The 27,195-nt window shown below is 56.1% G+C and overlaps 1 protein-coding gene across 8 annotated transcripts in view; it reads right to left on the bottom strand.

Moving 5' to 3' along the window:
* Positions 1–27,195, bottom strand: part of CERK (ceramide kinase) — a 51,581-nt gene that overhangs the window by 7,969 nt on the left and 16,417 nt on the right. For 4 of the 8 annotated variants that reach the window (XM_021093094.2, XM_085025383.1, XM_085025382.1 and 1 more), the window contains 8 exons: positions 17,520–17,633; positions 16,912–17,034; positions 10,442–10,567; positions 8,397–8,460; positions 7,212–7,357; positions 3,059–3,133; positions 2,151–2,303; positions 232–337 (listed from right to left, as the gene is read on the bottom strand). In XM_021093094.2, the coding sequence (XP_020948753.2) occupies positions 232–337; positions 2,151–2,303; positions 3,059–3,133; positions 7,212–7,357; positions 8,397–8,460; positions 10,442–10,567; positions 16,912–17,034; positions 17,520–17,633 (907 nt within the window). Of the gene's footprint in view, positions 1–231; positions 338–2,150; positions 2,304–3,058; positions 3,134–5,358; positions 5,527–6,107; positions 6,296–7,211; positions 7,358–8,396; positions 8,461–10,441; positions 10,568–16,911; positions 17,035–17,519; positions 17,634–21,961; positions 22,143–27,195 lie in introns of those variants that run through there. The other 4 variants (XM_085025380.1, XM_085025385.1, XM_085025379.1 and 1 more) reach the window with 4 other exon arrangements.

Below are 27,195 nucleotides of genomic sequence, written 5' to 3'. Positions count from 1 at the left end.
GCCCGAGGACTCCCCGCTGGAGCAGACAGGGTGACGGGAGCCTGCCACCAGGTTGACCCTGGGCCACAGCAGGAAGTCCTCCAGGGTGCTGGGATCCCGTGGGACCCCAGGCATGACACTGGCCACGCTAAACGGGCATCTCCCGTCTACACGGCAAGTTCCCGACAGAAGCCAACGTGGACAGCCCAGCCCACCCCCATCACTGAGCGGAAACCCACAGACCGTGCTTACCCCGCCCGGCAGGGCTTCCTGTCCCTGGGAGAGCCCACGGCGTGCTGCGCCGGGAGGAAGGACACCGTGCCCTCGTAGCAGTGATGCGACAGGAAGGTCTTCAGGCCTGGGAGGGCGAGACGAGAGACCCCACACGCCTCACTCTCTGGACAGGAGGCTGAGCCTCCAGCCTCCGCAGAGCAGCGGGTCACCCCAAATGCCTGGGGACAGAGTGCCTATGGGAGCACAGGGGCCCCTCCTGCTCCAGGCTGAGCCCCCCACCGCCCTGGGGACTATGGTTCCTGGCCCCCAGAGCTGCCTTCTACGCCAGCAGAGGGGACCCTTGACACCAGTGACCCCTGGTGGCCTTGACGTGGTGGCCTCTGGGTCCTGCCCTCTGAAGGCGTGACCCCATCATCCACAGCTTTGGTGTCCTGAAGAACTCAGAAGAAAGGCCACGCAGCACGACCAGCAGACAGTGACTGCCCCCTCTGGCAAACCACAATGTGTGGCCTGCCGTGCTGCTGGCTCCCCCAAGGCTGCCTGGCCTTCCTCACACCTACCAGATGTGCCAACCTGGCGAAGTTGGCCAGCAGGACATGGGGGGCAGGGCCTAAGGGTGCCCGGGCCACAGCAGGACCCTGCATTAGCCTGCGTGTCCAATGGCAACCCCACTCCCCCAAGCCAGAGGCTGGGCAGGCGCTGGCCACGGTCACGTCTGTGTCACGGTGGGCCACTGGACCCTGCCCCCAGCACTGAGGCCTCCGTCCTTCAACACGGTACCCAGGCCCCACTCATCACGTGCCATCAGCACAAGGTGACAAGGGCACAGGCCAGAACACACGGGGTGGCCTCAGCTCCAACCCAGCTGCCCTCCAGCCCAGGACCTGGGCCTGCCCGTCCTGCTCCTCTGGCACCTGGCATGCGGCTGGGCACCTTGGACCTAGTCCCGTGGAGGGACACAACGTGGGGCCTGCCCTCCCGGGGGCCCGAGACCTGAACCGCTGGCCCGACCTCGGGTGGCTGGGACAATGGCACTTAGGTCACTGACGCGCCCCTGGCTTTCTTCACTTCATCTCACCTCTTCCTCATCAGGGTTTCCGCACATGTGCCACTCCGGCGGTTCTTCTGTTTTTATTTTAAAGCCACACGGTACTTTTTCATTTTTTAAATTGTTTTGTCTTTTTTAGGGTTGCACTCAGGGCATATGGAGGTTCCCAGGCTAGGGGTCCAATTGGAGCTGTAGCCGCCGGCCTACGCCAGAGCCACAGCCACGCCGGATCCGAGCTGCGTCTGTGAACCACACCACAGCTCACGGCAACGCTGGGTCCTTAACCCACTTGGCGAGGCCAGGGATCGAACCTGCAACCCCGTGGTTCCTAGCTGGATTTGATAACCACTGAGCCATGACGGGAACTCCAACGCTGTACTTGATTAAGCAGGTATTTTTAATGAGTCAAGCTCACTGAGGTATTACTCCTCTCTCTCCCCCAAAAGACTTTAGTGTTTAGATATTAGTGCTTGGAATTCTTCAACTTACACAGGGATACCTCCACTTATCGTTCTTCATTTTACTGGGCCTCGCAGATTGAGCTTTTGTTTTGTTTTGTTTTTAAACTAAAGGCTTGTGGTGCCCCTGCCCTGAGCCACTTTTTCAACAGCATCTGCTCACTTCGCCTCCCGGTTATACTTTAGGAATTCTCGCCGCACTTGAAACCATGTCACTGTCCTCCTCACGGGGCTGTCGCCTCGGGTGTCGTTACGGCAATTGTTTGCAAGCAAGACGCGCTGGGCTCGGGGGTCGGCAAACTCAACAGACAAGCATCGCCTGTGTTCTCACCGCTGCGCTGAGCAGCCGCCCCCGGCGTCCTCCCCTCGGGCCTCTCTATGCGGGCCCCCCCGCCCCCGGCCCCCCCACTCACCCCCCCTTAATGGGTCACCTGAGAAGTCGTAGCGGACGAGGCCCATCCACCGCTTCTTTTCACTGTCCTTGATGAGGTCCCCGTAGAAGCCGTACCCCAGCAGGGACACGAAGTAGCGCAGCAGCGTGCCACCGTGGTGCACGGACGACACGTCCATGGACAGCGAGTCCCCTGCGGAGAGAGGCCGCCCCTAGCAGCGCCTGGCCGGCCCGACGGCTCGCGGCCCGAAAGCGAAGACGCGCGGACGGCGGTCTCAGCCAAGGCCACGGTTGTCTCCCTTGGGGCTGCCTGCTCTCGGCTGAAATGACTACATTTGACTCACTTTTCCTAAAGAGGCCTGGAAAGCTGTTCTGCGGGGTGGGGGTGGGGGGGACAAACACTGTGACCATGAAGCCTGCGAAACGCCACTAAGTAAGAGGAAGTGGACTCGGGGAGGAGGAGAAGGCGCGGGGCATTCTAGAAGGTACAACCACGGACGCGCCCTCTGGAAACACAGCCCTCCCGAGACTCTGGGTGGCTGTGAGCTGCACTGCCAGCAGGGACAAGGACCAGAAGCCACATGTGTGCCCTGCTGCCACCTGGACAGCTCTGTGCAGTGTGACAAGCGGTGTGGGGTGGCGAGGGACAGGGTCCAGCCAGGAAGACCTGTTCTAACAGGGTGACGAGGGGGGAGGACAGAGTGCAGGGCTCTCTGTGGGGATGGGTCAGGGCTGAGGGGCACCTGCTGGTGCAGGGGACACTGGGGACAGCCGGCCAGGGTGCCCGGGACCCCCAGGACTTGGAGGGGAGGCACTGGAGGGTTCTGCAGGTCCCCCCTGGGGACTGGGCTGGGAGACGGCAGGGAAGAGGCAGCAGTCAGGGTCCTGCTGGTGGACGCCCGCGGGAGCGCGGGGAGCGAGCAAGCCCAGCGCTGGGAGGACGCCTACCCAGGATGATGTGCAGAGCTGAGGTTTCCGCGTCGTTCGTGCCCACCGTCGAATAACACACACAGTCCGTGGACCCTAAAAGGGGGACAAGGGCCTTAACGTGACGAATAAATTGAGGACTGCCATGAGTTCCCGTGAGTGCTGGGCTCCTCCACGGCCCTGGCGCACATCAGAAGAACAGATGCAAACTCACCTACGAGATTTAATCTTTGAGGCTGAGTCATCAAGAACACGGAGCCTGACCTTGGCCGGATATCAGCCAGCTCCTCAGAGCTTTCGGGGCTGCTCCTGAGCCCCGTCTTGGGGAGAGGCCTGCGGCTTGGCGCCCTGCATGGTGTCCCCACTCCCAGCTGCTACAAAGACGGGCAGTAGCCCCAGGGCCCCAGACCACGAGATCAGAGGGTCTCTGCGCAGAGACGCGGCCAGTGGGAAGGTGCAGCGAGGCAAGAACAGCTCACGCAGGTCGCAGAAAAAGCCCCACAGACCTGCCGTGCGTGGAGCGAGCCCAGAGCCCACCCGCCTGAGTCCTGGGGCACAGCAGCTGGGCGTGAGGGTCCAGCTGGCCCCGCTCCGAACCCTACAGGCTTGGCCAGGGCTCCGCCAACTCCTGCCCATGCCCATCTCTAAGTGGGGGTGACCTCAGAGCACCCAGCTAGCGCCTGGACCCCAGGGGCATGGGGGTGATGCTAGGGGCCTGCCCCGGTCTCCGCCCTCCACCTGAGGGGGCAGAGAATCTCCCAGGCGCTTCTTTATAGCAGGGCAGCCCACGGCCGAGACTCTGATCAGTGGGTTCGGGGTGGGGCACAGCAATCCACCCCGTGTCGCGACTGCTGAAGAGCTCAGAACCCGTGGAGAATAAACTGACGGACCCAGAACCGCTCACTAACTAACCCCACAGACACACAACCAGCACGACCGAGACCCGACAGGAAATGGCCGCAGCATGAACAGGTGCACAGGCCCGGCCGCGGGCAGGTGGGTGCTGGGCCCTCGGGCCCCAGACACCCCACAAGGCCTGTCCTAAGCGACGTCCGAGGGAGCCTGAAAGCTCGTGGTTCTAGACAGACGCGCTGGACGGCAAACAGCCTTTGCCATCCAGAGGAACAGAATCTGGCCCAGCCTGAGATATAAATACACACAAACTCGTACTTCTCATACAGCTATTTTTCTTTTGTGTTACTCTGAAGACTTGAACGCCATCTCATTCCAAAAATGAGCCCCAAAGTAAAACTGTTTAAATCAATGTTTACGCTAATAGGAGGGGCTCATTCTTAAAATGTAATCAACGGTATTTCGGGAAAACTACGTGGTTTCCGACCATCCCCTACTCCCTCTGGCTGCGGGCGCCCACTAACAGCTAGAAACGTTGCTGAGAGAATCACCTTCAGAAGAGCCACTAAATGAACGTGAACTGCTCCCAAGGCAGAATCCTTTGGGGCCTAAACCTTCCAGCAGTTGCCCCAGAGCCCACGCCTCCCTCAGCCGAGGGCACCGTTTAACTGTCTTCACAAACCACCCTCGGGACACATCTGATCAGACACCCAGCCTCGCCTGCATTTGCTCAGATAGAACTTGTGTTCTCAGAAATCTTTTAATCAGTAGAAATCCAGCAATGACCTCAACGGAGATGAACAAACAGGAGTTTCATGTCCTTCAGACGTTTAGAGTCTTTCTGGAGTTCCCGTCGTGGCGCAGTGGTTAACGAATCCAACTAGGAACCATGAGGTTGAGGGTTCGGTCCCTGGCCTTGCTCAGTGGGTTAACGATCCGGTGTTGCCGTGAGCTGTGGTGTAGGTTGCAGACGCGGCTCGGATCCCGCGTTGCTGTGGCTGTGGTGTAGGCCAGTGGCTACAGCTCCGATTCGACCCCTAGCCTGGGAACCTCCATATGCTGCCAGGAGCGGCCCAAGAAACAGCAAAAAGACAAAAAATAAAAAAATAAAGTCTTTCTTTCTGGGCCTAGAAATGAAGAATCCAACTGCTCTGTATCAAGCAGACATAAAAACCAAGTTGAAAGTCTTACAAAAAACTTCAGGTAGGGATCTCTTTTGGGGGAGAAGCCAGCATTTCTGACCTGCCACACGGTCAACTTACAACCACAACCACCTGCTCTTCTGATGACTGCTCACAACGAGGGCGTCTCGTCATCAGAGGCGTTTCCTGTGGGAACAGCGGGCACAGCCGGGACAGGCTGACGGCCTTCCTGGTCAGACAGACGGTCAGGCCAGGGCCACACCTCAGGCAAACCGCCTGCCCCAGGGGGCTGGGCTGGACGTGGCCCGCGTTTCCGAGTTCACTCACTAGGAACTAACGGCCAGGGCTTCCACGGGACTGTGAGATGGTGCAGAACCTGCAGGCGCTTGGAGCTACAGACAAAGCAGAGGATTCGCGGGCCTGCGGTGGACGCGTGTTCCCCGTCCTTCGGGCAATGAAATGGCGAGTTTCTAACAGAACCCAGGGATTAGTGTGCTGAAAAGCAGGATTTTTAAAGAAGGTGATCAGCCTGGCTTTGTGGGGCCAGCCCCCACCCGAGCCCCACACCTATGCTCTGCCTCCTACTCACCTGCTCGCAACACCTGACCTGACAGCACCACCCACAGCCAAGCCTGCCCCTGCCTTAGGGCCTCTGCACGTGCCACTCCTTCTGCCTGGAGCACCCTGTCCCAGATGCAGGCCACTGTCCTCCTGCCCCCTGGTAGTGGTGTCACACTGCAAAGGCCCCCTGGCGCTTGGGCTGGATCCTGCTGCCCCCCACCCCACCCCAACCTCTGCTGTAGACTGGAAAGGGGGTGGGAGTGGGGGTGGTGGTGTCACCCTGGCCCTCAAGATACAAGCCTGACCCAGGGCCCTTCTCCAGCCCCTCCAGCCCCCCGCCTTGAGCACACAGCTGGCTCCCATCATTGCCCTCTGCCCCAACTGACCCTTGGCGTGGCCTGTGCCCGGCCCTCTACCTGTCACCTCTCGGAAAGGCCCCTGCCCCCCCTTGGAAGAAGTGCTCCCAGCCACTCGCCCAAACCCCAGTCCCAGCGTTTTCTCTGCACTGTGCCCACCATTGGGGACCCTTTGATGCCACGCTGTTTGTGTGTCTGCTGAGCCTCAAAGCCCTGATCCCACAACGCACAACTCAGTCCAGCCGGGCTGCAGCATGCAGGGCCCGCGTGAGCTCTGGTGCTGTCACCACTTCAGTAGCTTAGGGTCTTAGGCATCAGTGCTACGGCGGCAAATGGTGAGAAAAGGCCTGAAGGGGGAATGAATGGAAAGCAGACAAAATTCATGTAGTCCAGAAGCAGCACATACGGGATTAAACCTGGAAGCAACGTTGGGGGACCTGTGACTCACCGAGGGGACGCCCTGAACCACAGTTGGTGCCCAGTCAAGTGCAGACAGACTTCGGGGCGGGGCCCCGAGAGGGCGGGGCGAGGTGAGGAGGGGCGAGGGGAGGGCGGGGGCGAGGGGAGGGCGGGGCGGGGGCGGGGCGGCCTCTGAACTCCACCTCCCCCGCCCTTCTGGGCGACCTCACCACCTCGACCTCCCACCCGGCATCCTCACCCAAGAAACTGGTCAAGGCACCATCCAGGGCCGAGGCCGAGGATGTTCCCTGGAGCCTGACCCACCAGGGTCCCCGCCACCCGTGCATGGCCCCTGAAGGCCCAGACACAGGGCGAGGAAGGGGCCGCCTCCCACCGAGTTGTTGGCAAGCCCTGCCTCACCGTCTACCTGGTGTTTATTCAAAGAACCAGAGACACAAAACACTGCGCCAGCCCCTCTGGCCACGGCCAGCCCCTGACCTCGTCACCCCCGGAGGCCTCGCTCCAGGCACCAGGCCCTGCTTCCAGAGACGCCTGCTCCCCTTCTCCCCGACTGTGCTCTGGGAGCGCGGTGACAACTCAGTGCCCCCGCCCCTGCCCACCACCAAAGAGCCACCTCCCCAGCGGCTGGTTCTCAGCCGCCGCCGGGGGAGGGGGACAGGGCCCCTTCCACAGGCAGCAGTGGTCGCGGCCCTTTAACGGGTGAGGAGCCCTGGCTCAGAGGCCCCAGTGACAGGCGCGGTGATGCAAGCACCCTGACAAAGTCAGGGCCATGCAGGGAAAGCCCAGGAGCAGCCCGACCCGAGTCCGCGCTCGCGCCCGACCCCGCCGGCCCGGCCTCCGTACCCGCAGGGATGATGCCGATCCGCAGCGGGCTGGGCACCAGCGCCGCCCGGGGGTGGTTCTGGTCCACGCCGGCGTCCCTCTGCGTCCTGCCCACCAGGCCGTGCAGGACCTCGCTGAACATGCCGTCGCCGCCCACACAGACGATGCTGCGAAGGAACACAGCGGTGAGGCCGCGGCGCCCCCCGCCCGCCCGCTCCGAGGCGCACCGGGGCCCCACCCCTCCGTTTCTCCTCCCTTCCTGCATCAGATCTCTTTAGAGCCGGGCCTGTGCCCAAGCCCTGCAGAGACAGCCCTCCCCACGCCCGCCACAGCCGCCAGCCAGGCTCCCAGAGGTTACAGGTTCTGGCCACCGCCTACCATGTAAGTCACAGATGAGGCTCAGATCCCGCATTGCTGTGGCCGGATGTGGCCCCCTGGGAACTTCCATATGCCGCACTGTGGCCCTAAAAAGACAAGGCTGGGAGGGAGGCACAAGGGGACACGCACAGACCCAAGACCAAGGGACGTGCTGCAAAGTGTCTGCCCCTTCCCTCACAATGCAGCCACCCCAAGAAGGCTGAGGATCTGCTCCAAGTTACAGGGACCAGAGAGACACCACCACTGACTGCAGGCAATCAGGACCCAAGCTCTTCTGCTTCAGAGAAACAAACAACACGGGGCAGGCTCTGGATAAGCACGGCAAACTTAAGGTAACTGCATCGTATCCGTGCTGATTTCCCATCACTGCATTTGGGTTTTTCGGCCACAGCAGGAAGTGCCCAGGCCAGGGATCGAACTCCCACCATAGCAGCACCCCAAACGGCTGCAGTAACAACGCCGGATCCTCAACCCACTGAGCTACCAGGGAACTCCTCACCATTGCATTCTGACCCTGTAAGAGCACATCCCAAGTATTTAGGGGCAAACGACAATCACGTCGATGCCATACTTTCAAATGACGCGGAAAAGACGGACACGCAGGCAGCAGACAAAAGGGAAGACAAAACCTTTAAACGGGGTTTCCCAAGCAGCACAAGAACCTGCGACTCCAAGTTTTTCTGCTTTTTCCGATTTTCTAGGAGACGCGTGTTTAGTCCACAGCGAGGAAAAGCGATGTAAGGAGAGGGGGTGAAGGGAACGAAGACAGACGGGGGACACTTGACTGCAACTGGCCACTTAGTCGCCAGAGGACGGCCGCTCACTCACCCGTCGTATTTGTCTATGTTGAGCTCGTATAAACTCTCCTTGGCGTGATTAGCGCGCTCTGTCACTGCGGGGAAAGAGCATCACATTGTGTGGGTTCTGTTCAAATCTGTGACTCCTGTTTGAGGCAGACGGCACGTAAACCACGCTTTTAAACGAGGTCCCATGAGTTCTTCAGGCGGGCTTCCCGTGAGAGGTCCCTCCTTGGATCGTACCCACACCCCTTTCGCGGGAAGGGCTGGCTCTGCCCTCGGGGGAAAGCGGCCCTACCTCAGATACACTCTACCAGTAAAGACCTCATATTCGTTCTTTTTGGCCTCACCTGTGGCATGCGCAAGTTCCCGGGCCAGGGCTCGAACCCACGCCACGGCAGCGACCAGAGCAGCTGCAGTGACAAAGCCAGATCCGTAACCTGCTGCACCGCATGGGAACTCCACCAACAAATAACTCTTTTTGAAAGAGATTGCACCTTCTGTTTTATAGTTTTCCCTTAGTCGGCAAGAGACTTTTAAAAATGTAGGAACATGGAGTTCCCGTCGTGGCGCAGTGGGTAACAAATCCGATTAGGAACCATGAGGTTGCGGGTTCAATCCCTGCCCTTGGCTCAGTGGGTTAACGATCCAGCGTTACCATGAGCTGTGGCTCTGGTGTAGGCCGGTGGCTATAGCTCCGATTCAACCCCTGGCCTGGGAACCTCCATATGCCGCGGGAGCGGCCCAAGAAATGGCAAAAAGACAAAAAAAAAAAAAAAAAAAAAAAAAAAAAAAGTAGGAATATACCAAAATGTAAAGAGTCAATCCATAGTGTGTGTGCTCAGTGTAACAAAAACTCTACTGAGTCCCTTGCACACACAATTTTGTCCTTGATTTCCTTGTCCTTGTTTTCCCAACATTTTATCACACTTTTTTATCATTAAAAACTTCTTGTAAAGACTACTTGAAAGCGCTATGAACGATTCCTCCAGATTTGCCATGATTCTGTCTCCATGTTTCCAGGTTTGGAGCCGAAGCTGTTTCCAGTGTGTTCCTATAACAACCGCGGCAATGGGTATCTGGGCACATCAGTTTATGCGGCTGACTCTTTCCAGGAAGGTTTAGAAAACGCCAAGACTGGGCACAACCCATGTCTTTTAGAAGCTCTCGACCCACACTGCCAAGCGGTGTGTGGGTAAGTTTACACGAAACCCTCAAAGCTCTGAAGGGGAGAAGTCGCCTCCCCACACCCTCCCGGCATCGAGAAATTGCTTGGAAACTCAGGGCTGCTGCAAACCAGGCATCCCATCAGGTGTCTTCTTTTTTTTTTTGCTTTTTAGGACCGCACCTGCAACATATGGAAGTTCCCAACCTAGGGGTCAAATCGGAGCTACAGTAGCCGGCCTGTACCACAGCCCCAGCAACGTGGGACCTGAGCCACATCGGCAACCTAGAGCACAGCTCACGGCAACCCCGGATCCTTAACCCACTGAGCGAGGCCAAGGAGCGAACCTGCATCCTCATGAAAACTAGTCAGGCTCCTTACTGCTGAGCCACAGGAACTGACTCTCTTCTTTGGTGGCCACACCTGTGGCACAGAGAAGCTCCCAGGCCAGAGACTGAATCCAAGCCACAGCTTCGACCTAGACCATAGCTGTAGTAACGCTGGATCCTTTAACCCACTGCACCCGACCAGGGATCGAACCCGCGCCTCTGCAGAAGCTGAGCCGCTGAAGTTGGAATCTGAACACACTGCGCCACAACGGGAACTCCCCCACTGTGTTTCTTAAGATGCGACTTATTGGTGAAATTATTTCTAGATCTGACTAGATGCTCTGTCTCTTGCGAAACTCCTCTGTACCCGCGATCTTTGTCCCTCTATCCTCCTAGCGATCCTCCCGTGCGCCTGCGACGCTGAGACCCGGCTAGAAAGGTCCACGTCCCTCTTTTCCACGCTGCTCACTCCGGAATGCAAACACCCCAACATTCCGCCTTGCTCGACTCGTCTGACAGCGTGCAAAGCGCCACCCGCTGTCAGGGCCTCTCCTGCCCGCTTGGCGGCGGCGTGGCCCTTACCGATGATCTCGGCGGTGATGGAGGCGAGTGCGAACAGCGGCGCCACCTTCCTCTCGTAGACCCGCCGGCCGTGTCCTTTCCCCCCCAGCGGATTGACGAACACCAGCAAGTGCTTGGGTCTGGAGGCTGCAAAACAGCGAGCGCGGGGAGCGGGTCTCCAGGGGGGGCCGTGGCCAAAGAGCCGCGGGGCCGCCCCAAACCAAGCCGAGGTGCTTCTAGAATCCGGCTCGGTGCTATCTGACAGGAAGCCTTTTCGGGGGTTCCCGTCGTGGCTCAGTGGTCCACAACCCCGCCTAGGTTCCAGGAGGATGGGGGTCTGATCCCTGGCCTCGCTCCGTGGGTTGAGGATCTGGTGTTGCCGTGAGCCGTGGTGTAGGCTGCCGAGGCAGCTCAGATCTGCTGTGGCCGTGTCTGTGGTGCAGGCTGGTAGCTGCAGCTCGGATTCGACCCTCAGCCTGGGAAACTCCATATGCTGCAGGTGCGGCCCTAAAAAAAAGCAAAAAAAAACCTAAGACACATCCTGATAGATATGAAAAGTTTCCCTGAGAGCAGGTTTAAGACTCTTCCCCCCGCCCTGGAGGCCAAACTGGGGCGAAGGGTAAGAAAAGAAAAGAAAAATGCACAAGAACTAAGATGGAAAAAACCAGAATTGTCCTTATTCGCAGTTTACAAAAAGAATCCTCAAATTCTTAAAATTAATAAGTGAATTTAGCAATGTCATTGGACACGAGGTGACGCGCAAAATTCTAATAAATGTCTGTACACAGATAACACAAATAAATAACAAATAACAGCACCGCAGCACCATGGGGAAGGGACAGTCTTTCCTGCACGTGGCGTGGGGTGAAACAGATACTGATGTTTAAGGGGCATGAACCTGGACGGCTTGCCTCGCTCCACACACCCGTTCCAAATGGACCGTAGACCCAACGTGAGACACAAGGCTTTTCTTCTCGGATGTGCCCAGATCCCTAACCCACTGAGCCACGAGGGAACTCCAAGACACAAAGCTTTAAGCAAACATCATCGTGGCGTTGGAGTAGACAAAGATGTCCTAAATAGGACACACACTGACCATAGTTTTTGGATTTTTAAAAAGATGAACAGGGAGTCCCCACGGTGGCAGAGTGGGCAACCATGCGGCTTGTCCCTATGGGCCCCTGTTTCCATCCCTGGCCTGGCGCAGTGGGTTACGGATCTGGTATTGCCGCAGCTAGGGTGCAGTGGTGGCACAGGTTCCATCCCCGGCCCAGGAACTTCCATAGGCCACAGGGGCAGCCAACAGAGAGAGAGAGAAAGACTGTTTAGCACAAGAATTGAACAAAGAGAGTAAAAACACAAGCTATACAATGGAGACAAGATCTAGAATTCAAACAGCCAGTTTAAAGAAGCCCAATAAAGGGGTCACATCTGCAAATATGTAAAGAATTTCTACACGTCGTTAAGACGACACCCCAGCAAACAAATGGACGAGGGACCAGAACAGACACGTCACAGAGCTGGATCTCCGGGTGCCCTGTGGACCTAAGAATGTACTTCTCCACTTCGCTGGGTATCAGAGACGTGCCAATTAAACCCATGATGCAAGACGACTAACGCCCACTAGAGTAACTACAACTTTAAACGTGTGGTTAAGTGTGGGGCCAGCAGCGCTGGGGCCCCTGCTGTGGGCATGGGTCTGGAACCTCCAGTCTGGAAGGCGGCGTGGCCAGCTCTGAGGATCAGCACACGCCACGGCCTGGCCCCAAGGCTGCTCCCAGGTGTGCACGTGTGCACCATGAGACACGTGCCAGAGCATTCCAGAACCCCACTGCTCACGACAGCCGCGTCAGGAGGCCCTCAGTGGCCAGACGTTCACCCCACGGAACCCCACGCAGCCCTGAGAGGGAGTCGCCTGCACCACACATGGCAACATGGATAAACTCCACAGGAGCCGGACAAACAGCATGTGCTGTGATCCAATTCACCGGCAGCACAGAACGAACCCAGGGGTTAAAGGTCACCTTCAGCGGAGGCTGGCAGCACTTACTGTCTCTTCATCTGGGCGCTGGTTACCCGAGGGCGCTCAGTGTGGGAGCCACACACACAGGACCTGAGAACTGCTCTGTATCTCGTTATCCTTCAAGGAAACACTAAGCAGATCTGGAAAAAGACAAGGACGCCTATTTTCACCGCCTCCATTCCACACAGCATGGAGGTCCTGGCCATGGCAATAAGACCAGACAAAGAAGTAAAAGGCATCCAAAGCAGAAGGGAAGAGGTAAAATTGTCACTACATGCAGATGACATGACACTACACACGGAAAACCATAAAGACACCGCACAGAACCTACTAGAACTAATAAACGAATTCCGCAAGGTAGCAGGATGCAAGGTTACCATCCAGAAATCAGTTGCATTTCTTTACACCAATAATGAAATGTCAGAAAGTGAATGTAAAAAATAATACCCTTTAAAATGGCATTAAAAAAAAAAAAAAAAAAAAACCTTAGGAATAAACCTGACCAAGGAGGCAAAAGACTTACATGCTGAGAACTATCAACATTGATGTAGGAAATTAGAGACGATTCAAAGATGATTCGGTAGAAACGGATGATTAATTTCTCTTAAAGATGATTCTTAGACTGGAAGAATTCATACTGTTAAGAGGGCCACACCACCCAAAGCCATCTACAGATTCAATGCAATTCCTATCAAATTACCCGCGCCATTTTTCACAGACCTGGAAAAATAATCCGAAAATTTATATGGAACCATCTAAGACCCAGAGTTGCCAAAACAATCCTGAGGAAAAAGAATAAAGCAGGAGGCATAAGCCTCCCAGACTTCAGACAATACGACAAAACCTACAGTAATCAAAATAGTGTGGCAACGGCATAAATACGGATCGATGGACAGAATCGAGCCCAGAAATAAACCCACACACCTACAGTCAACTAATCTCCAACAAAGGAGGCAAGAATATACCATGAGCAAAGGTCAAGCGGTGCTGGGAAAGCCGGACAAGCTGCCTGTAATCAGTGAAGTTAGAACACACCCGCCAACATGCACAAAAATAAATTCGAAAAGGCTGAGAGACAAGACACCACGAAAGTCCTGGCAGAGAACATAGGCAAAACATTCTCCTGCATAAATTGTGCCCGTGCCTCTTAGGTCAGTCTCCCAGTGCAACAGAAATGAAAACAAAAATCAACAAGTGGAGGAGAAACACACACACGGGGGATGTTTCCATGTGCTGCAGTGGGTTGAGGGGCTGGCGCTGCCTCAGCTGTGGTGCAGGTTCAGCCCCTGCTCTGGGAACTTCCAGGTGCCACAGCTGCAGCTAAAGATAATAAGTACATAAAAATAAAAATCAACTTAAAAATAAACGGCGTTTAAGCAAACTGAGAAGCTCCCGATGGCAAAAGAAACCACAAACAAAATGAGAAGACCCCCCCCCAGGGCGGGGGTGGGGAGGAACAGCTGCCAATGACGTGACTGACAAGGGTTTAATCCCAAACACACACACAACTCACACAACTCAGGAACAAAAAACCCCAAACGATCCAATCAAAAATAGGCAGACGTTGTTCCTATCGTGGCTCAGCAGAAACGAATCTGACTGGCATCCATGGGGACGCAGGTTCGATCCCTGGCCTCGCTCAGTGGGTTAAGGATCCGGGGTTGCCGTGAGCTGTGGTGTAGGTCGCAGACGCAGCTTGGATCGGGCGTGGCTGTGGCTGTGGTGGAGGCCGGCAATTGTAGCTCTGATTCAAATCCCTAGCCTGGGAACCTCCATATGCTTCAGGTGCAGCCCTAAAAAACAAAACCAAACAAAACCAGGCAGAAAACCTACATAGACATTTCCCTGAAGATGACATACTCATGGCCAGAGGCACAAGAAAAAATGCTCCACATCACTAATTATCAGAGGCCTGCAAATCAAACCCACAGGGAAGCACCACCTCACATCGATCAGAATGGCCATCCCCAAAAAGTGTACGACTAGCAAATGCTCGAGAGGGTGTGGAGAAAGGGAACCCTCCTGCACTGTCGGTGGGAATCTGAGTACAACACCGTGGAGAGCAGTGTGGAGGCTCCTGAGAAACCAAAAAACAGAACTACCATGTGATCCAGCAATCCCGCTCCTGGCCACACACCCAGAGAAAACCGCAGTCAGAGGATGCGTGCACCCCTACGTCCACAGCAGCACCGTTTACAAGAGCCGAGACATGGAAACAACCTAAATGTCCATCGACAGACGGATAAAGGAGATGTGGTACACACACCGCGGACTACCACTCAGCCATAAAAAGCATGGAATACGGCCTCCTGCAGCAACACGGACGGACCACACTACGTGAAATAAGTCAGAAAGAGAAAGACAAAAATACCGTATCACCTGCATGTGCAATCTAAAACATGACACAAGTGAGCCGGTCTACAAAACAGAAACCCACTCACAGGCTTGTGGCTGCCAAGCGGCAGGTGGTCTGGGGCCGGAAGGACTGGGAGCTTGGGGGTGGCACAGGCGAACTGCTACACACAGCACAGGTAGACAAGGTCCGAGCACAGGGAACTAGAGTCAACATATGCTGTGATAAACCATAAAGGAAAAGAGTAAGAAAAAGAATGCAGACAGACAACAGCCGCCTTGCTACACAGCAGAAACGAACACAGCATGGTAAATGAACCATACTTTGGTTTTAAAAAGAAAAAAGGAGCTCCCACTGTGGCGCAGCGGGTTAATGATCCGGTTTATCTCTGCGGAGGCGCTGGGTCAATCCCTGGCCCAGCATCCAGTGGGTTAAGGATCTGGCGTTGCCACAGCTGCGGCGTAGACCGCAGCTCCAGCTCGGATTGGACCCCTGGCCCAGGAACTCCCCCCCGTACCGCAAGGGCAACAACAACAAGAAGTGAGAAAGAAAAGAAAAGAGAACCGAGCAGGAAGAGGCCCTCAGCTGCGGGTGAGGGTGGCGGCAGACATCAGGCAGTAACAGGATGAAAATGGCAGAGCATCTGACAAAAACAGAATTACATAATATTTTATTTCTTTATTTCAGCCACACCTGCGGCGTAAGGGAGTTCCCGGGCAAGGGGTTGGAATCTGAACCAGCTGCCACCTATATATGTCACAGCTGCAGCCACACCAGATCCCTGACCCACTGTGTTGGGCCGGGGATCGAATCCGTGCCTCGGCAGCAACCCGAGCCGCTGCAGTCAGACCCTTACCCCGCTGCACCACAGCAGGAACTCCAGAGTTAAATAGTATCCTTAGATACAAGCAGACTGTAGCAGATACACAACTGTATAGGTTTTTCCAGGGGGAAAAAAAATGCCAAGAGTCAATGGGAGGTGGGGTCAGAGGACTTTTTCTTGGAGGCTGAACCTCAGGGTCTCATGAAAACAACCTGAGGCCAGCAGGGGCGAGACAGGTGGGACCGAGGAGGAAGGCTCTAGAGAAGGGGTGGGGGAGGGAGGCTGGGACTCCAGAGAAGACTCGTTCAGAGGTCCAGGCAGAGGGCAGCACCACGGCCAGGACAGGGGCGAGGTCAGAACAAGCCGGCCGGCCGGCTGGCCGAGAAGCGCGTCCAGCCCCGCGGGATCAGATGGCGAAAGGCAGAGACCCAGTCCCTCCGCCCAGACGCTGACCCGACACGTGCCTTTCCAAGCAAGGAGTCTCTCTGAGGCTCCTCCTGCGTGATGCCTCCTTCACAGAAAGGACAACTCGGCTTTCTTTCTTTTCTTTTTTCGTTTTAGGGCCGCACCTGCGGCGTATGGAAGTTTTTGAATTGGAGCTGCAGCTGCCGGCCTACACCACGGCCACAGCCACACCAGATCCGAGCAGCGTCAACAACCTACACCACAGCTCACGGCAACACCGGATCCTTAACCCACTGAGGGGGCCAGGGATCAAACCCACATCTTCATGGATACAGTCAGGTTCGTATCCCGCTGAGCCACAACGGGGACTCCCAGGATGATTCAGTTTTCTGGTCTAGATGCCAAATGCATCTAAAAGACAGAAAACCTAATTGCATGCTTTTTCTGTGGTTGAAGCCTGAGGGGCTGAGACTGTGTATTAAGAATGTACCCAAACAACAGGAAAGTGTGTCCAGATACAAAGTGAGTTGACACCTACCGTGTGTTAAGTGTGAGGCATGGACTCTCGTTACACAGCAATAATTCACAGCTGGGACGTTCAGACACACCTCAGGGGACAGAGGTGTGTTCCCCACACACTTGGTTTAATCCCCCACTCACCTCGAGGGCAGGTGCTACTGCCCCATTTCCCAGGCAAAGAAACTGAGGCTCAGAGGACCGAGGGGCTCGCAGCCGGCAGGTGAAGGCGCCCACGCCCGGGGGCCAGGCTCTGGGCCCCACGCTCTGCTGGTCCTCTGCTCAGTGACACGTTTATAAGTCACAGGGGCTCCTCACATCCCCTGTGGTTACCGGGGGCCGAGCCACACGCACACCCACACGCCACGTACTCAGCTTCTCCAGCAGCTCCCTGAGGGTCTGCAGCCACAGCTGGTGCACCTGCTCGTCGGCGCACCAGAACGTCACCTGCGCCCACCTCCAGCGGTGCCGCCGGGCCCGCCTCACACGATGCACTGCGCAGAGAAACACGTCTGTGAGCTCGCGGGCCACACCAAACCCGGGTTCACACCCAAACGCCCCCAGGGCCCCCTTTCTTCTGACTCCCCAGCACCCTCTGAGGTTCATCAGGGAAAAGAGCCGATTTCTCAGTTCTTTTCACCCATGTTAAAAAAAAGAAAGAAGAGAAAAAAGATATCATTGCTTTGAAGCAGAGCTTGGAAAAAATGATATCAGGACCTTTCGATAAAGATTAAACCAAGGATGGAGCTGAGCTCCCTGGCGGTCCAGCGGTTAGGCCTCGGGACTTTCACCACTGCGGCCTGGGGTCAGTCCCTGGGCTGGGAACTGAGATCCCCCATCAAGCCGCTGCCCGCTGCGGCCAAAAAGCAAAACAGAGCAACACAAACCAAGGACACAAGGAGCGTGTTAAACAAGTGACAAAAAATTCCCCTTTCACGTGACCTGCCAGAGTGACTGAAGCGCCTTTCGGCCGCAGTACCTGTGAAAGCGTAAGGCCTTTCCATCTTCTGCCACTTCCCGCTGCTGTACTGCTTCCCGTTAACGTCTGTTTCTTCAACCGTGATGATCTCGGAAACGGGCACAGAGCAGGCATCTGCAAAGACACCACATCCTCGTGTCAAAAGGGTTCACAGAATTCACATGACTCCAAGGAGCCAGACTCCAAGGGCTGGGAACATTCTGCTTGAAGACTCATCGGAAATCCAAAAGGAAGCGGACAGGTGATACATAACTTGATCTTATTTGCTCATTTATTTATTAGCCACACCTGCGGTAGGCAGAGGTTCCAGGGCTGGGGATCGAACCCACGCCACAGCAGTGACCACACAGGATCCTTAACCGGCTGAGCCACCAAGCAACTCCAAGTTATACGTAATTTTCAAATGCAGAGCTGAGTAGGTTTGGGAAACAATGTTATCAGAAGGTGGGGCATTTGAGCCCCGGTCACCAGCGTAGGCTGTGACTTTTCCAGACCAGCTCCTGTGATAAATCCCTGGATTCAATCCCTGGCCTGGGCAAGTCCACATGTTGTGGGTATGGCCATTTAAAAAAACAAAAAAACAAAAAACAAACCCAGGGGCGACCGGGACCCAGGACCATGGAGTCTGCAGGTCAATCAGGGCCACATCAAGTCAGGGCAGGGCAGGCAGCGGGCCTGGAAAGGCCTGGTGGTCCAGCCGGCCAATCAACTGCGGGAGAGAGGGGGAGGCTTGGATGGACGGAGGAATGAGGGCTCAGGAGACCTTCCACTGCGGGACACCCGGTCACAGCAGCAGGCCTGCTGCTCCAGGTAAACTGGCCGAGGACGGCACAGGCGCTGGGAAGCAAAGACGCTGGAAGACATGTCCCCAGGGTGAGCAAGGACGTTCTCAAAGCCACGGGTGAAGGCTGGTGGGCGTCACCAACTCCCTGTCCCAGACGAGCCCTACAATTCCTGGTGAGCCTCAGCCTGGCTGTGACACCTGCAAGACAGCTCAGGCACATTCTAGTCGGTAACAGTGAAATTAAAAGGTGTCCATGGATAAATGAGCATCCACGAATTCGCTGTCTACACCTCGGCGTGTTTGCTCAACTGCTGTGCCTGGAGGCGGCTCCGCACCGGCCCCTGTAGGTTGACCAGGGACTGTGGTGTCTTTTTCCCCTTAGAGGACGGTTGGTGGCCTCCGCTGTGGCCCACGACTGATTCTTCAAGTCCGACTAAACCAGCAAGATGAGAGATTGATAATTTATAGACTTTCAGTGGGTGATCCTGTGAGTCACTCGTGACTTTGGTGACGCTCAGATTCTTGATGCCTCCTGACTAGAGACCCGGGGCTTGCAGGAGAGGGTGTGACACCAGCGACGAGCCAGCCTAGAGCAGAAATGAGCCCAGGGCTGCGGGGGACGCTCGGTGGCCAAGGCTCGGGAATCACCCCTCTCTTTGTAAGGTAACAACCCAACACCCCCCTTCAAGCAACTTCTGAGTGGAGTATTCCAGAACAGATGGGTCCCTCTGAGGCCACACAACTCCCAGGGCAATTCCCTGGCCACGGCTTGTCCCTCTGGCTCCTCTGCAGGGGGGCCGCCCTGGGCACTGTAGGGTCTGAGCAGCAGCCCTGGGCTCAGGCCCAAAGGCCCGTGGCACCCCTCCCAGCGCTGCCAGAGGCTGGCCAATGTCTCCAGAAGGTGGCATCTCAGCAAGGCTATGTCCCCAATTATGAGCCACCTTTCAGGGTGGGCTCGGCAACCCTCTTCCAAAGAGCAAGTCGAGGAGCAAACTGAGGCCAGTCTCACAGGGACAGGGGAGCTCGTTCCTGTTTCCCTGACCACGCCCTCAGCACGGAGTCCCAGAAGTGCACCTGGCGAGCCACCTGTATGTCCCCCAGGTGCCTGACACCAACTTTCCAAGTCTAAGCCCATCCTTCCCCCCCTACCCCCCCAGAACCCCCTCTCCCCCCGCACACACCTGGCCAAGGGGGGTGACTCCTACCCTGTCTGGGGAGGGGGGTCCCTTGCCACTGGGGTTCAATCCCCAGGGGGCCTCAGACACAGTGAACAAGGCTCTGTCCTCCCCTGCGGGGAGCCGAGAAGATGCAGGGACTCGAAAAAAGGACCCTGCCTGACGGCAGCAAAACCCAAAGGCAGGTTCCTACCCAAGGAAGGGAGCTCGCCTGCCCGGTCCAAGCCAGAGGCGGGCCTCTGGTCGGGATGAAAGCCTGCCTGCACGGTCCAAGCCGAGGGCAGGCCTCAGGTTACACGGCTCTCACGCTGATGCTGATGGGGAAGAACTGGGGCTCTCCTGGGAAAACAGTCTCCATGTTTGTGCCGGAGAACACGGATTGTTTCTCGGGTGACCTAGTCTTTCCTGCTGTTTTATTGGTTATTCAGTTTTCCTCAGTCTTTCCTGATTATTTACTTATTATTCTTACTTCCCATTCTTATTTTCCTGTGGCGATTTGTGATTTAACACAATTGCAACAATATAATAAAAATGTCATCTTGAAGGACTTTCCCCTATTCACATCCAACTTAATTAAAGCATAGTGTTTATCTACTAACTAGTTACAGTAATCTTTAGAGTTCGGATTTTAATGAGGTCTATGGAAGTTAGACATATATCATTCTTGATCAAAAGCAACCCAGCTGTGAGTCTTGTCCTTGATTTTAGAAACTTTTAGCGGTAGCTAGCTAAGTTGATTTGTATTTTCTCATGCTGTTTCCCTGCCAAGGGCACTCTGAAGAGAGACACTAGTCTGAAGACAAAAATTGTTATGTTTGTGGCCTCTTCAGCTTGTGGGAACTGGCTGCCCATGAGATGGTTTATGCTGGGTCTCCTCTTTCCCACGATATGCTACACCTGCTTGTCCTTGAACTGTACTCATTACATTTAGTTAAGCTGAAGATTTTAGAATGTGATGTATTGCTACTGTACCATGTGATCCGAAAACAAAGCCTAATAGGCAACCAATGTACTTTTGACACTATGATGTAATCCGCAGTGAAAAACTATCTATATAATCAACCACTTATGCTCATAAAATCTGAGCAGTCCAGCGCCCTGGAAGAAGGGACAAAGAGGCCGTCTCCGGGTGTACATTCGCGGTCGCCCTGGCCCTCCTCCCATCGGGATGTATACTCCCCGGCCTCAGGGGCTGGCCTCCGGCACCCCCCTGACCCCTCCGGGGCTACCCCCCTGCCCCCACCGCCCGCAGGTTAATTCAATAGCTCAGCTCTCAGCCTTCCCGGCAAAGCCTGTGGCTCCCCCTCCCCCACGGGGCCGCCTCCCTGCATTGATCTCATTCTAATCCCAGGGCCTACACCTGCCCCAATAAAGCAAAAAAAATTTTTCCCCCACGGCTGGAACAATACACCGCCACACATGCCTCCAGCAGAACCCGAAGGTGTCGGGCCCAAGTTCAGCCAAGTCCAAGCAGCCCCGAGGGACACCGCCACTGGGCAGCATTGCTGCAGCCTCTCTGTGGCCCTAATCTCCAAACCACAGTGGCTTGTTTCTGGGCCGTTTTTTAACGTTCCTGAGATGAAAAAGGGAGGCCACCTGGGGCAGGGGCCACCCCTGGCACAAACGGTGCACTGGGCACCACCCTGTGACTGGACAGGCCGACGGTGGCTGTCCCCGGGGGGACCGAGCAGAGGAAGGGGACTGAGGGTCCCACCACCTCGTTCCGTGCTTGGGCGCTGTCACCCAAGAGGCAGGAGCCCCTCAGCCCCCCAACCCAGGCGGGAACCCTCCAAACCCTAACCCAGGTAGGAGCCCCCCAGGCTCCCAATCCAGGCAGCAGCCCCCTGGGCCCCAACCCAGGAGGGAGCCCCCAGGCCCACAATAAGGAAGAAGCCCCCCAGGCCCCAACCCAGGAGGGAGCCCCCAGGCCCACAATAAGGAAGGAGCCCCCCAGGCCCCAACCCAGGAGGGAGCCCCCAGGCCCACAATAAGGAAGGAGCCCCCCAGGCCCCAACCCAGGAGGGAGCCCCCCAGGGTCACAATAAGGAGGGAGCACCCAGGGTCCCAATCCAGGCAGCAGCCCCCCGGGCCCCAACCCAGGAGGGAGCCCCCAGGCTCCCAGTCCAGGCAGCAGCCCCCTGGGCCCCAACCCAGGAGGGAGCCCCCAGGCCCACAATAAGGAAGGAACCCCCCAGGCCCCAACCCAGGAGGGAGCCCCCAGGCTCCCAATCCAGGCAGCAGCCCCCCGGGCCCCAAGAGGGAGCCCCCCAGGCCCACAATAAGGAAGGAGCCCCCCAGGCTCCCAATCCAGGCAGCAGTCCCCGGGGCCCCAACCCAGGAGGGAGCCCCCAGGCCCACAATAAGGAAGGAGCCCCTCAGGCCCCAGCCCAGGAGGGAGCCCCCCCAGGCAGGAGCCCCTGGTTCAAGCTCTGGGCAGTGGAAGGATTGGGATTTAGGGACCCTCCCCACCCGGCAGCACCCACCTTGCGTCGCAGAGGGTCTTGGGCTGGAAAGCCCTGCCCGTGGGGTCACCTAGCGAGGTTCCAAAGAAGACCAGACACCCAGACGTCCTGAGACCCCTGGTTACAACCCAGGTCTGTCCTGTGCGGCGAGCCAGCCGCCGAGACGCCGAGGTCTGCAGCCGAGAGAACTTACTCGAAAGGCAGCCACGGGAGGCGCCGGCAGAACAAGCCTCAGGTGCGCCTCCCTCCCCTCCCCCAAGCAAGGGGCCGGCCTCTAATGGGCAGAGCAGAGGGGCAGCCCTGCAGTGGTGGGCGTGAGCGGCAGCGTGACTGGGAAAAGGTGCCTCGTCGCAGGGAGCAGGTGTCACCAGGCTACCGGCCTCTGCACGGTCAGAACCGGGGCGCTCGTCCCCATCTGAGGGTGGGTTTTCCGCCCCACAACGGTAAAGGAGCAGCCGCTCACTGGGCAGCCCGGCTGGAGGGCGGGGTCCTACCCCGTCTTAACCAGCTCCGCTGGAACCAGACACAGCTGATTCCAAGTTTCTGGAAAACACCTCGGGCAAACGTTGTTCAGGCTCCAAGCTGCTTGGAGGACACGCAAGTCCTAAAGCCACTTTGAATGGGGGCGGGTGCAATGGATGTGACTCATCACCCTGGGTTCCATCACCTGGCGCCCGCCCCCCCCCCGACGCCTATCCCCGCCACGGACTGCCCTCCCTCTCCGCTCGCAGGCCCGAGGCTCTGGGCGTGCTCTCCCAGCTCTGCGTGTGCATGTGTGTTATGTGCATGTACAACTGTGTGCATGTGTATGGGTATATGTGTTATGTGTGCGTGTGTGTGTATGTGTGTGTTATGTGTGCACTGCATTGGGTGGGTGTGCATGTTTGTGGAGGGGTATGTGTATATGCAGCATGTGTGTTATGTGCACCCGCATGTGCACAGGTGTGTATTTGTGTGTGCATGTGCAACTGTGTGCATGTGTATGGGTATATGTGTTATGTGTGCGTGTGTGTGTGTGTGTGTGTATGTGTGCACTGCATTGTGTGGGTGTGCGTGTTTGTGGAGGGGTATGTGTATATGCAGCATGTGTGTTATGTGCACCCGCATGTGCACAGGTGTGTATTTGTGTGTGTGTGTGTACGTATGGGTACGTGTGCATGAGTACATGTGTGTGCCTGTGTACACTTGTGGGCCTGTGTACACATGTGCACATGCATATGGGTGGGTGGGTGGGTGGGTGTCACACCTGTGCCTCTGCCTCTGTGTGCGGCGGGGGAGGCACAGACCCAGCGCGCTCTCTGCACCGCTTGCTCCTGGCGGGCAGGCTCTCGGTTCTACAGGACACAGCGAGGTTTTCACCGGTCCCCGGGCCAGCTCCGCCCAGCTCACCTGCTCTTCCCGGGGCTGCTCATCCGCTGTGCCAGCCGTGACGGAGGGTCCTACAGACATTCCCAAGCATCCGCTGCCACACTCCCGAACTACGTGAGTCACCAACGGGTTTTGACCACAGGCAACTGAGCCCCCGCCAGGTGTGTATTTCACCAGCTCACCTTGGGCACCGTTTAACCAGCTGCACACACGTACTTGGAAAGGGTGTCACCATCCGAGCCTCCGACAGCTCACATCTCATCACAGCGGAAGGGCTCCAACACTTAAGAGGCAAAAGGTCACGTCACCAGCAACCAAAACTCGCTACGTGCCACCTTCCAGGCGCTCGGAGGGCAGTGCTGGGCACTCCGGACACAGCTTCCCTGCCCTCCCACTTGGGCAGTGGGCTCCGTGCTGACGCACCACGGAGACACGGAAAAACCCAACCTGGGGGCCTCTGTCCTCATCCGCGTGTGGATGGAGTCACTTCCAGTCTTAAACGAATTGTTTGACGACTCCCTCTGGACACGACGAGAGCAGAGCAACCGCTCTTCAGGCGAGTCGGTCATAAAACAAACTGGAGAGACTCTGTGTTAGTGACACTGCCTTTCCACGGAACGGCACGTCCCACCTCCGCAAGCAGGCACTTACAAAGACGACGCCGGCGCCGACGGAACCACGGGGTCCAAGACGCCAAACCGGGGAACGCGGCCATGCGGCACTGTCGCCTGGAAGACGGACGGCGCTCGTGGTGACAAAGGCGCAGGGCGGCCCCTCGGCCGGGGACACAGCCGGGCAATAAGCACACACTGCTCGCTCACACACACACACACACACACACACACACACGGTCTGCTCGCACACACTGCTCACACACTGCTCTTGCACGCTCTGCTCACACAGGGTTCACACACACTGCTCGCTGGAAGGGCTTCTTTCCTTTCATCCTTCCCTAACGGGGACATTAAGCTGCTTTTGGTACAATATTTAAGTTTCGGACATGTGTGATTAGAATTTAGGATACATTTTTTTTTTGTCTTTTTAGGGCCACACTCACGGCAGGTGGAGGTTCCCAGGCTAGGGGTCCAACTGGAGCTGTCGCCACCGGCCTACACCACAGCCACAGCAATGTCAGATCCTTAACCCAGTGAGCAGAGCCAGGGATTGTACCTGTGTCCTCATGGATGTTAGTCAGATCTGCTGCCACTGAGCCACGACGGGAGCTCCCTAGGATGACTTTTTTTTAAGTTTAAAATTAAAAATTTAGATAGTACCAACTTTTGCAACGTGGTTAAAAAACGAACAAAATCAAAACAGAGACAAGTGCAAGAGTTTCCTGGTGATGCAATGGGTTGAGGACCTCGTGTGGTCACTGCAGCAGCTCAAGGTCTCTGCTGTGGCTCAGGTTTGATCTCTGGCCTGGGAACCTCCATGTGCTATGGGTGCAGCCAAAATTAAAAGAAAAAAAGAACGGGGAGTTCCCATCGTGGCTCAGCAGAAACGCACCTGACTAGCATCCATGAGGACGCAGGTTCAATCCCTGGCCCTGCTCAGTGGGTTAAGGATCTGGCACTGCCGTGAGCTGTGGTGTAGGTCACAGATGTGGCTTGGATCCCGCGTTGCTGTGATGTAGGCTGGCGGCTACAGCTCCGATTCCACCCCTAGCCTGGGAACCTCATATGCTGCAGGTGCGGCCCTAAAAAGACAAAAAAAAGAGACAAATGCGGAAGAGGTAAATGTTCAATAAGAGTAGAAAAAAATGCAAAATTTGAGTACTTATTTGATAGCTTTTTAAATTTTATACTATTAAACATCTCATAAAGCTCATCTCCAGATATGACACTTATTTTGGTCATTTTTATTCACTGACAGTAAATTCTACAACTTATGTGACACGTTACAAATTCCAAAAGAAGTAAAGAATTAATTCATGAGGTTTTGCTGGAAGGTTCGACCTACAAGAAGCCTGCCCTGGCTGTACTGCAGGCACACGTCCTAACCACACACTCGCTCGGGACCGTCTCCGTCCGTCCCTCAGCCGGGCCGCTGCTTCCTACCCTGCTCCCTTTTCTGCAAATGTCTTTCTACACACCAGGTACCTCCCAACGCACACACACCAGACACACAACACATACATCGGCTACACCCACGCTAGACATACTGTGTAGCTCGACATACACATACCAGTTACACACAACACACACACACGCACGCACGCACGCACGCACGCACGCACACAGCCAGCACCCGACCTGCCCAGGGTTTTCTGCTTCTCCGCAGCAAGTCTCCGGCGCCCCCTCCCTCACCCCTGGCTCTGCCTGGTCCGCGGTCTCCTGCAGGTGGCAGCTCCCTGATGACGTGTGTCCCCACGGGTCCCCCCACACAGGGCCTGGTCTCCAGGGGTCATGACCCTTCCCATGGCTACACCGGCTTCACCCAGGAAGGGGCAGTCCGGTCCCAGTGAGGTCATAAATAGCAGGAGTAACAGCAGCAAGAATTGCCACGCGGGAGGCCAAGCTGGGGCTAAAGGTATAAACTCAGATAACCCTCACGGCACCCCAGAAGGTAAAGGGAGATGCTTGCTAACCAGTGGCCTCACCGAGTTCACAGATCCTCAGTTTACTGAAGCTCGGAGGTCAAAGAACTCATCCAAGCCACAGACAGGAAGCAGGTCAGGACTCGCTTTGGGCAAATCTATCAAAAAATGTTTTCTATTGGAGTTCCCGCTGTGGCACGGTGGGTTGAGAACCTGAATGCAGCGGCTCGGGTCGCTGTGGAGGTGGGGGTTCAACCCCTGGCCCGACACAGTGGGTTAAAGGACCTGGCACTGCCGAGCTGTGGTGTAGGTCACAGCTGAGGCTGAGATTCGATTCCGGCCCGGGAACGCCCGTGTGCCACAGGAGTGGCCATTTAAAAAAAAGTTTTCTGCCATCGTGCAGAGGTTCAAGAGAGCCTGCCAAACCCAAATGCCCACGTGGGGGGCGGTGCATCCTCTGCACCAGCAACCCCCGGCCCCCACTCAACCCCAGCGTGCACGACAGGCCACCAGGGGTGGACCTGAACAGCCACAGACCCGCTCAGAAACAGGGGAAGGCAAAGACCGTTAAAAACCAAACACAGGAGTGCCCCTCGTGGAAACGAATCTGACTGGCATCCATGAGGACACAGGTTTGATCCCTGGCCTCGCTCAGTGGGTGAAGGATCCAGCATTGCCGTGAGCTGTGGTGTGGGTTGCAGACAAATCTCGGATCTGGCGTGGCCGTGGCTGTGGTGTAGGCCGGTGGCTACAGCTCCGATTCGACCCCGAGCCTGGAAACCTCCATATGCTGCGGGGACAGCCCTAAAAAGCAAAAAAAAAAAAAAAAAAAAAATTATTTTAATAAAAATAACAATAAACAAAACAAACAGCCAAGGATATCAAACCAGATACCTTTAATCTGGAAGGACTTAATTCTTCAGTACAAGAATAACCTTATAAATAACCTCTGAGCGTAGCTCATTTTGTTAGGTTTTGCACATTGCATAAAACCACATTCCAAAGAGTTTTCTTCTCTTCTTAGCAGGCGGCTGCAGGGAGTCAGAAGTGCCGGCTCAGTGACTCAGATCAGCCCCCTCTCGGCTGCCCTTTCAGATCCTTCAGCCAAACCTGATGGTGCCTCTGTCTCGGTTCATCATTCATTTTTCTGCTAATAATAAAGAATCTATTTTAGGGGCCTTTAGCGCTCTTTCAAATATTATAACTGATACAAACTCAAAAAAGTGTCCTCATGTAATATAGTCCTTTCCAAAAATGGACTGAAACACGGTAGCCAAACCTTGACTGCAAGTTTCAAGGCTTTTGCTGACAGCAGATGCGATTCCCCCACGCCGCCCTCTACAAGGAACGG

Source organism: Sus scrofa, chromosome 5 (assembly GCF_054392235.1).
Source record: "Sus scrofa isolate SSC_HxYL_T2T_F1_AM1 chromosome 5, Sscrofa_HxYL_maternal_Yorkshire_Landrace_v2.0, whole genome shotgun sequence".
Lineage (NCBI taxonomy): Eukaryota > Metazoa > Chordata > Mammalia > Artiodactyla > Suidae > Sus > Sus scrofa.
This window is presented reverse-complemented; position numbering and strand designations above follow the sequence as displayed.